The 10,572-nt window shown below is 33.9% G+C and overlaps 1 protein-coding gene across 1 annotated transcript; it reads right to left on the bottom strand.

Moving 5' to 3' along the window:
• Positions 1–1,048: 1,048 nt before the first annotated feature.
• LOC143083339 (uncharacterized) lies at positions 1,049–3,719 on the bottom strand. Its single transcript, XM_076259605.1, has 2 exons — positions 3,670–3,719; positions 1,049–2,809 (listed from the first exon to the last, which is right to left on the bottom strand). Exons 1-2 carry the CDS (start codon positions 3,714–3,716, stop codon positions 1,156–1,158), a joined length of 1,701 nt encoding a protein of 566 aa, XP_076115720.1. The 5' UTR covers positions 3,717–3,719; the 3' UTR covers positions 1,049–1,155.
• Between the last annotated feature and the right edge of the window lie 6,853 nt (positions 3,720–10,572).

Here is a 10,572-nt window from a genome sequence, read left to right as displayed (position 1 = left end):
AATAGGTAATCAACTGTCTCATGTACTACAGATGAAATATGGACAACTTTAATTTCCAAGCAATTGGTATTTTTTTTTTTATTATCAACACTTCATCAAACATCCCTCAACTGGAACGAAACTTTAACGAGGTCTTATTATACAGCTTAAAACCAAATATCAAACCAATAGGCCTTTAAATAAACAAAGTGCAAACATAAAGCGTTTTTTAAGTTTATATAGGTAACAAAGAAACTCAAACTCGATGTGTAACTTCTTCTCAAAACAAGTTTCTAAAGGTCGTAATTTCAGCAGAATAATATGCTCAACCTGAACAAATCTTAAACCCGATGTGGAATATCTTATGGTTTGATTCGGTGCCAAATATCAAACAAATGGATATGAAAATTGCAAAAAGTGCAAAAAACTCACAAAATGGACATACAAATAGGCGGACGGAACGACGAACAGAATGCTCGTATGTAGTCCCGTTTAACTTCGCCAGTAAGAAATGATAAAATGTGATGTGGGGTATACGTCAGAGAAAAGGCAATTAAAGCAACATTCTAGCAGCGCCTGCATACGGAGTATATATCTCTAACTTGATACGGTATCCATCGGCTTGTTTTTCCTATCAAGATTTCCTTGAAAGGGTGTTGTTGCTCGAAAAAAAAGCTGTCAAACCAAGAGTTCCAAATAGTGAAGTTGAAAATTCTTTCTTCTGGTTGGTAGTTTGAACTGTTTCGCCGATGACAATGGATTTTTTTTTTTCCAAAGTACAATCTCTTTTCCCTTTCTCTGAATGTGACCTACCGAGTAAGACTTTCATCGGGTTTATACTAGCATATGCAACACGACGAATGCCACATGTGAAGCAGAATCTGCTTACACTTACGAAAGCACATAAGATCACCCCTTGTTTTTGCTTGTGAGGGATTTGTGTTGTTTTAGCATCAGCAATATGTATTGTTCATTGCACTTTTAAATTTTTCTGCGTGAGTGTTATATATACCGGTCAAAAACTCGTCTATTATGAAAATCATATTTCAATGTTAAATATTCAGTCAAGTTTCTGTGTTAGAACTTTTTTTTATTAATAAATGTAATGCTGTAGCACAGATTATGCAATGTATTAACACATTCAAAAACTTCAGTTCAAACTCACTCAAAATGGTACTAGCTTGTCTTGAATACGGATATTGTTTTACCGTCATTATTTGCAATGTAAATCTTACATCTTTTCTTATTGTAACAAAATGCAAGAGGCTTGCACAAATTGTCTTTCAATAAGATATCTTCAAGTGTTCCAGAAGATGTGAGTTTATGAATGTTTTGTGAATCGCGTCCAAGGACGTATATGTTGTCAACATCATCTATTTGAATATCACGTGATTGACGAAGATTGTGAGGAGTATAAGTAAAAACAGTATTTCCATTTGACGTTATGCAGTAAATTTCATGATTGAATGAATAACAAATGTTTCCATTTGAGCAAACGGATATGAACCCAGGACAATGCTCAACTTTTTGCGCATTTATTGTTCTTTTGAGATTTCCGCATAAGTCTAGGACATGTATCTTTCCTTTAGCTCCTACAAATATCTCATCTTTTGTTGCAGAAACACCATCAGTTCCTTTTTGTTTCAATTGAATCTGTTTTGATATTTTTCGTCCATTTATGTCGACGAACAGTATGTACGAATTATATGCACAAGACACAACAGCAGTGGTTGTTTGTGGTATTGCTGATATATCCCATGGATCATATGGACAGCAAATAGATGATAGATAGGAGTCGTTTTCATCACAAAAATAAAGTTTTTTCGTAATGACATCACAGACAATTAATGTGTTATTGTCTGATATTGTGATGCCAGTTGCTCCTTCCAATTTCTCTCCTTTCAAATCAATGTCGAAGAGATGGGTGATAGAGGTAATCTGACGCTTCAGAACGACTGGTGCCTGTGACTGCCGCTGCTTGTATGTGTCAATTGAAACGGAACTTGGCGTGTACTTCCATTCTATTGAACCAAGATCCGTTAAATTTTCTATCGAGACACTTTCGACGAACCAAAGGCTAGTGTCTACAAACGATTCGGTCAGCTCTTTAACTTTGTTTTCAATGACATCCAAGATCGGTTTAGATGTATAAATTGAAATAAATGCTTGCTTTTCAGAACCATGATCTCTTATAAATTCTAACACTTCTTTTTGTGCATTTGTAGATGCTACCAAATCACCTATATCTTTCTCCTGCCTTTTAATACCAGAGACATCTTTGTTTTTTAGTTCGGTTAGTTGATAAATAAGTGACTCTTCTAAAGAGTCCAAACGCTGGCTGATATTTTCTTTTATTTTTGCTATTTGATATCGAATAAGTGTTTCTTCTTGTTCAATTCGACTACAATTTTCCTTTCGATTGGTGTTAAGTCTTTCTAAAGCTTCTAATATAAAGCACAACTGTTCTTTAAAATTCAGGAACGTCTCTGATTGTTTAGAACTCTTTGATGCAATGTCAGTTGATGTGACGTTCTTGCATACTCTGTGATTTTTTGGCAAACATTCCTTACAACATACAATATCATGATCTACACAAAAGTAGTCTAAAGGCAAATGTTGATGCATTGAACAATTATTGGATAGATGAATGTTCTTCGGTAATTTACAAATATCAACCAAATGGTGACTTCGTGACATTTTTTGGACTTTATGGGCTTCTGTACATTCGGAACACAGTGTTTCTTCACATTCGGTACACCATTGGAAGGCTGTGTGGGTCATACTGCGTGCAGTACATGGTTCACAATATTTTGCTATCATATCTTTAGATCTACAAAATTATGAAAATATTGTGCTTATCATTTTCTGTAGGATTCTTCTAAAATACACAACATGATGTTGGTATTACTTAATGTTTGTAAAATAATCATAATAATAAAAAAAAGAATCTGAAAGTAATCAGGAAGGATGCAGGTAAAAAAAAAAAAATTCATGTCATTATATTATCGACACTAGATTCCGTTGGGATACTGAAACGATAAAAACACCGAATATAAGTATTAACAAAAACGGTTTCAATGTTTTCTGCACCAGTTGCGCATTTCGACAATCATTGTCTCTTTAGTGACGATCGAGGCCAAACATATCTAATAAATCCAAAGCTTATTAAAAGGATGAGGAGAGATTAACAACAAAAAAAAAGACAAAACAAAGATAGCCAATGCCGGGCAAGGAATCAGAGCGAAACTCTTGAATAAAAAATCATTTGTTTTATATCAATTTTGAAGTCCTCTTTTTAAGTCTAATAGATGACTAATGAGGTATTTTACCTACTTGATACTGAACTATACAATTTCAATCAATTTGTACAGATTATTATTTCAACAGCTGAGTGTAGTGGTGAGCGCAGTGGACTACAAACACCAAAGGTTCCTTGTTCGATTTCTGTTCCGGGAGAACAATTCAGGGACTGAATTTTCGGCTTTCCCTTGACGCCATTTGCGAGTATGGTCTTGAAAGTCCGTCGGAATGGGACGATAAATGGCTGACCCGTGTTTATAATGTAATATCCCAACACACTTGTAGATTTCGAAAAAGGGCAGGCATATGGCGCTACAAAATTAAACCGTTTTCATTGTCTTAATTTTGAATGCTAATTTGTAAAGTATTTTTTCTGAAAATAAATCATACCTGAGAACTGTGTCAGTTGGTTTTACATGAAGGACTGATAAAGACATGACATTATCAGTAATTAAGTACACAAGTATTTAATGTACCTGTCAGAATGATGCCAATGACAACATGGTTTTATCTAAATCTTTGTATGAAAATGAGGCCAAAAAAGTATTCATTATTGAGTTAAAAGATATTGTGCTATATGTCTCTTGTAATGACCAAAGATGAATCAAAACTTGACATTAACATCAATAAACAATGAAAAAAATCCTTTCCATGCAGTTGTTAAGCAGAACAGAAAACAGTTCAATAGAGAAAAAAATGGGATGCTTTAAACATATGGTAATCAAAATCAACCACTGATTTACAACCTTCTAATGTTCAAGCACGCGGGACAAGTGGCGGTGTTAACATATTTTGGGAGACCTATAAAATCACCTTATGGAGCACACAGTCAATCCTGTCAAACAAGCTTGTTATTGTGTATTGAAAGATACAAAATTTAACTACCTTCAGATGCTGAATGAAGTTTATTTGAGAAAACGTCCACTGGATCAGCTGTAGACACTTCTGGAACACCTATGTGATCGTAGTGCTTCGATGTAGTGTGTGTTGATGGATATGTATTGTATTGCTGTTTTTAAGATTACAAAAATTATAAACAGTAAGTACAAGTAAATTTTATAAAACTTGATTTAATATCAAAAGATGGAAATAATACAGAACATATAGAGAAAAATTTACAGTACCAAGAAATAAACAGAAAACGATGGAAAATTGTCTTCTGTTATAACATAACACAGAAAATCACAACACATATCTCTTTTCAGTTTTATATACTGCATGCTTAGCTCAAAATTACCACGACATCAGAATCCGGACTGCAAAAAAAATTAATATATGCAGACTAATTCAAATATCTGCTGCAAAAAAAAGAACTTTTTAAACATTATAAATGTTTCAGACGAATATTTCCCTAATGGTTCAATAACGTTTTATTCAAATTAGGGGGAAATTCTTAAACTATGAATGTATTTCACTAATGCAAAGCTCTGATTCCTTGTCGGTTTTAGAAATACACTTCGTCCTTTTCGGATTTTCAAATAGCATGGTCTTATCCATCACTGATGATACATCGATTGTCGAAATACGCATCTGGTGCAAAAAGAATGGTATCGTTTATGTTTTAAACATAGTTTATTTGACAGACTTGGGGTGGTTTTGTTCATACTCAATGATCATGTCGCATCACTAATACTTATTAAATTCGAATCTTATTCACCTTTTCTTAAGAAGCTTGTTTTCGTCGTGTCGGCTTTTAAAGCTAATTGCACACAAGGTACACATGTTTCAAAAGACCAAAAAGTGTATGTCCATGAACGTACCTCACATGATTCATAATGTGTTTTGATGACGGTGGATAGCTGATTAAGTCAAGCGGCAAATAAGTACGCATAATCAGGACGACAACATGTTAATTTAACATGAATATTAACCCTGATATTGTACTAGAAAGTAAAATCACAAAAACACTTACCCGGTGAGAATTCAAAATGCATAGTCCCTATTCGTATTGCAAAATTAAAAACTCAAATACGAAAGAATGGAAAACAACTGTCTTGTTCCTGATTTGGAACAGGCATTTCCTCTGTTTACAGACTGATTCATATTTGTTCTATTTACACATTATCGAATAAATTTTACAGTCCTAATACTCTTGCAATAGACTCTTGTATTATGTGTCTATACACACATATTTTAGACATTCTGTAACGACCTAGAACTAAAATGATAATTAGTTAAGCCGTATGTATTTATAATGGATTGAGAAACAAGTTATTACAACTTATATTAATCTATTTGCACTTTGTGGATGCAAATGCTGCTATGTAGCGGCATACGCTTGCTCTCTTTCGAAATCTACAAGGGTGTCTTTTAGTTGGAAGAGATAGTACTCTCTCGTAACACAGGTCAGCATATTGTCGTCCTCTTCCAACGGACGATCATCGTTTACAGAAACCGCACTCGTAAATGCTGTCAATTGAGAACCGAAAATTAAGTCTCTGAAATTTTCACTCCGGAACGGGGATCGAACTAGGGACCTTTGTGTTTGTAGTCTGATACGCTTACTACTTCACGACAGCTCTTCTCAAAAAGATAATTAGCTGGCCTATTCCAATATCTTATAAAATTGGGTGAAAGTGAGTGTGTGTTATTTGTGTGTTGCAACACAAAACTTTTGCACATAATTTATATAGATTAAATGATATTTTACCATACAAAATGTGGCGGGGTTAAACATGTCCTGTGTGATTTAAATATCCGTGACACAGTGCATTTGCTCCATTTGACCGTTCAGTTGATTCTGTTATTTAAGCAAACAATGTTTTAATTGAAATATTCGCTGGTGTTGCATTTGTTTTTATCATATGCTTTGTGATTGTGTGGATCTTTTTATGAGTGTTCTTATGATTTAGTTGCTGACGTATTTACGTTTTCCAAAATTTCCATTTATTCATGTAGTTCTACAAATCTACAATCAACAATCTTTTGAATAAAATTATAAAACATAACCAAAATCAGGATGAGTTAGCCCTGATTTTATCCTTAGACTTACGTTTTGTGGCGTTGAACCTTCCTAATATAGGTGTATACAGAAGGCGTTTCGCTTGAACCATATTTATAATGTTTTATTTTCAATTGGTGTTGTACTTGTGGATTGTCATTCCAAAATGATATAAGCATCAGTTTAATTGCCACAATAGGTAATGACTTACATGTTACTCGATTGATACATTTTGACTATGATTTTAGATAATAAAGTATGAAATTATGTTAGAACGACGATTTCAGCGGTCACAAGAAAAGTGTTTGACGATGTTTGATAGTTTCCCATTGACGTAAGTAGAGTAAGACTTATTTCTTTTCGCCACAATGGAGGTAAACATGTTAAACAGTAACTCATAATAAACCAAAATGGCATCCTGGCCTTAAACTTAGGATCCCGGATAATCATTGGTCTGTTCTATGTTCCTTTGGAATTTCAACCAGAGATGAAGAACTGGATCTTCCACCACTCTATTGGAAACCTAAACTACATAAGTGTCCTTTCAAACAACGGTATATTGCTGGGTCTTCCAAGTGCTCCCGGAAACCTCTTTCTAAATTATTAACATCTATTTTATCAGAGATCAAAGACGCCTTTCAAAGTTATTGTGAAACTGCCTATTCTAGAGGTGGCGTGAATCAGAAGTGAATCCTTAAAAATTCCAAAGATCTTTTAGAGTACATACAATCTAACTCTCTTTCATCGTGTAATAGTTTTAAAACATTTGATTTTTCTACACTTTACACAAGTATCCAACATTCCAAACTAAAAGACACATTGAAAGAGTTGGTATTGCTTTGTTTCATAAAACAGAATGGCCAAAGTAGATACAACTATATTGTCTTAGGGAGGGATAAATCCTTCTTTGTAAAGGATCAATCTGTTTCAAACAAAAAATTCTCTGAAACTGGCATTATCAAGATACTTGATTTCTTGATTGACAACATATTTGTTACTTTCGGAGGACGTGGTTTTCAACAAGCTGTCGTCATTCCAATGGGAACAAATTGTGCCCCTCTACTTGGCGACTTGTTTCTTTATTATTACGAGGCTGAATTCATACAGAAACTTCTTAGGAAGACAGATTAGAAGTTAGCAATATCATTTAACTCTACTTTCCGCTATATCATGTATATAGATGATGTTCTTTCACTAAATAATTCAAAATGTGGTGACTATGTTGAACGCATCTGTCCAATTGAACTAGAGATAAAGGGAACTACAGATACAGTTAAGTCGGCAACATATCTTGACTTTCATCTAGAAATTGACAATGAGGGTCCGTTGAAAACAAAACTTTACGACGAAAGAGATTATTTCAGCTTTCCAATTGTGAACTTTCTATTTTGAAGTAGCAGCATTCCAGCAGCACCTGCATACGGAGTATAGATCTCCCAATTGATACGATATTCCCGTGCTTGCATTTCCTATCATGATTTCTTGATAGAGGGTTGCTGCTCACAAGCAAGCTATTAAACCAAGAGTTCCAAATGGTGAAGTTGAAATCATCCCTTCGTTAATTTTACGGACGTCATCACGAGTTGGTTAACCGTTATGGAATAACCGTTTCACAAATGATATCGGACATGTTCCTTACGTCGTAACTACAATTCCCTTCCCTTTCATGAACGTGACCTACCGAATAAGACTATTTACCGGATTTGTTATCACATAAGCTACACGACGGGTGCCACATGTGGAGCAGGATCTGCTAACCTTTTCGGAGCACATGAGACCAACACTAGTTTTTGGTGGGTTCGTGTTGTTTATTCTTTAGTTTTGTATGTTGTTCCATGTGTACTATTATTCGTCTGTTTGTCTTTTTTTCATTTTTTAGCCATGGCGTTGTCAGTTTATTTTCGATTTATGACTGTCTCTCTGGTATCTTTCGTCCCTTTGTAAGGACATGTTGTTTTTTCTCAATAGTTAGTAGACCTTTGAAGTTTATCGCTAAGATTAAGTTAGGATCTTTAATCAGCCTAATCGTCATGAAATCAACCAGAATGCTCTCTTACATTGCACCCCATGCCAATAGCTCCAACTCGAATAATGTCAATAGAAAACTATATATCCAATTGACTGTATTTTGCTATAAAAACTTTTAATATCGAGCGTACCTGATGATCATTATTTAATATCTGATGTTGACATCCACTTCTCTTTTGATTTTTTACTAAATGGAGTATTGTCTAATCCCGCGGGTGCTGGAGGTCGAGGATCCAAACTCCGATCGACATTGAAATTGGTATATGCTGATTCTCTACACGGCTGTATGAGTAATTGTGAATAATGGTTGGCCGGGGTCAAAATGTTTCCGGGTAGGCCAAATTGTCCTCCTATGGACTGTAGTTTTGTGAACTAGATTTTTTCTTAATCTAGTTCAGCGTGTTAGTCTAGTTAAAATAGTTAACACATTGCATTATTGTTTCTTGTCCTAAATATGCATGCTGTCTTCGTTTAAATGCTAAAGAACAACCAATCAACATTATATCACCTATAATGCAGAAACCTCGTTGTTCGAGTGCTCCCAGTGTTTCATCTACTGTATCTATCAACACTAAAGTTGAACTCCTCACGTGACATGTGTGCTCAATTACATCGTCGCTTCTCTCTGTGTACGGCTTTCCCAACATTATAAACTTACCGCCGTTAATATAGTAGTCTTAAACCATCAATTTTATTATTCATGGTCCATTAATTCAAAAATTAATGCATGCATGCGTTATTATTACAATTTGTAAACGATCAACTCAAATGCGTGTTTAATCATTGCATTTTCAGTAATTACTTTAAACATAGTAATGCCATCTAATTCCATAAGGCAAGCTTCGAATTTTTGCGACACTTGTCTCGAGGCAATTTTCGCGGTAATAAAAACATCTTAAAAATTCTGAATTGTCAGTAATACGCTTTAAATAAAAATAAATGTAACACGGGTTTTTTTTTTTTTGTATTTAAAACCTTAATAATTCCACTTTTTGTGGAGTTATTTTTGCTTTAGTTTACTATTTAAACATGTTAAAATATGTTGTGTTTTGTATAAACTTTAGTTTGCAATACGATTTTTTAGGAGTTGTCAAGACGTTGTCAATATGTTTTACTCATGTGTGTATTTGGTATCTTTTACCTGCTTTTATACATTTAAAATAATATCTAAATAATAAAAGGAACACATCGTACGTTCTATTGAAAGACTTGAATGTGTTTAATATTCGTAACAACTGAAGACTTTCCATACTTAATTAGAATGATGCATACATTTGTATTAAGTATCTGACCTACATCACAAACATACTACACATTTAAAAAAAATTAATTTAGGTTTTTTTTTTAATTGATAAAAGTTTTCGGGTAATCGAGATTTGAACCATGTTGCACACTTCTAATCAAATTCATTCGAAGATTATACTTATTTAAACCGCCAATTCGGACGTCTCTCAATTAAGCAAATTGATAATAATTGCTAAGCAATGTTTCCCATTAGCGTCTATAAACACTGGGGTAAAGCTGATGACCGTAACTGCATTCACGGTCATCCCAAGATGTCGGATGAAAAATTAGGTCAGTTTCTGTATTGTCTGTTAAAGTGTTTCTATATCATTTTCTTTACAAATCATACATTGAAACGATGTAAATTTATAAAAGAATCACTCGGAAATCACTTATTACTTCTGAGAAATGTTCATGAAACGGGAAATTCGATTTGAAAAAATCGCCAAGATGACCGTAAATCACAATCGAGATGACCGTAACAGAATCAGCGATTCATAACAAGGCTGACCGTAACTGCTTTTAAGATGACCGTAATTTGTAAATGATGACCGTAACTTTTAAAGGATGACCCTCAATTCTAAAAAATATCCGTATTTATATAACTATCTTTTTGTATCAAATGATTAATCGTGTTGGTATACACATATTAATATGAGAGTTTTATCCTATAGGTAGAAGAAAATAAGACGTGCTTCAAATGCAAAGATTACCATATGTATCTTTTTTACAGTAGAGGGTTTAATTTTTAAAATGAATTTGCCAAAAGACATGCAAATGAACAGGAAGGGAAAACATGCTACAAAAGCGCGATAAAATGACACTTTACAAGCATAATGAAAAAAATGCGGTGCACAGTTCAACTGCTCGACAAAAGATTTTTTGTTTGTTTCTAGGATTCCTTTTAATGACATATAATAAATACACATTTTTTAAAATGCCAAAAAATTGCATGTACACCCATTGATATTATATCGTCTTTCATTTTGTCGTGCAAATAAAATAACAGAAATATTTTGAAAATATCATTCGAATAAACT

The sequence above is a fragment of the Mytilus galloprovincialis genome, chromosome 7 (genome assembly GCF_965363235.1).
Source record: "Mytilus galloprovincialis chromosome 7, xbMytGall1.hap1.1, whole genome shotgun sequence".
Classification (NCBI taxonomy): domain Eukaryota; kingdom Metazoa; phylum Mollusca; class Bivalvia; order Mytilida; family Mytilidae; genus Mytilus; species Mytilus galloprovincialis.
This window is presented reverse-complemented; position numbering and strand designations above follow the sequence as displayed.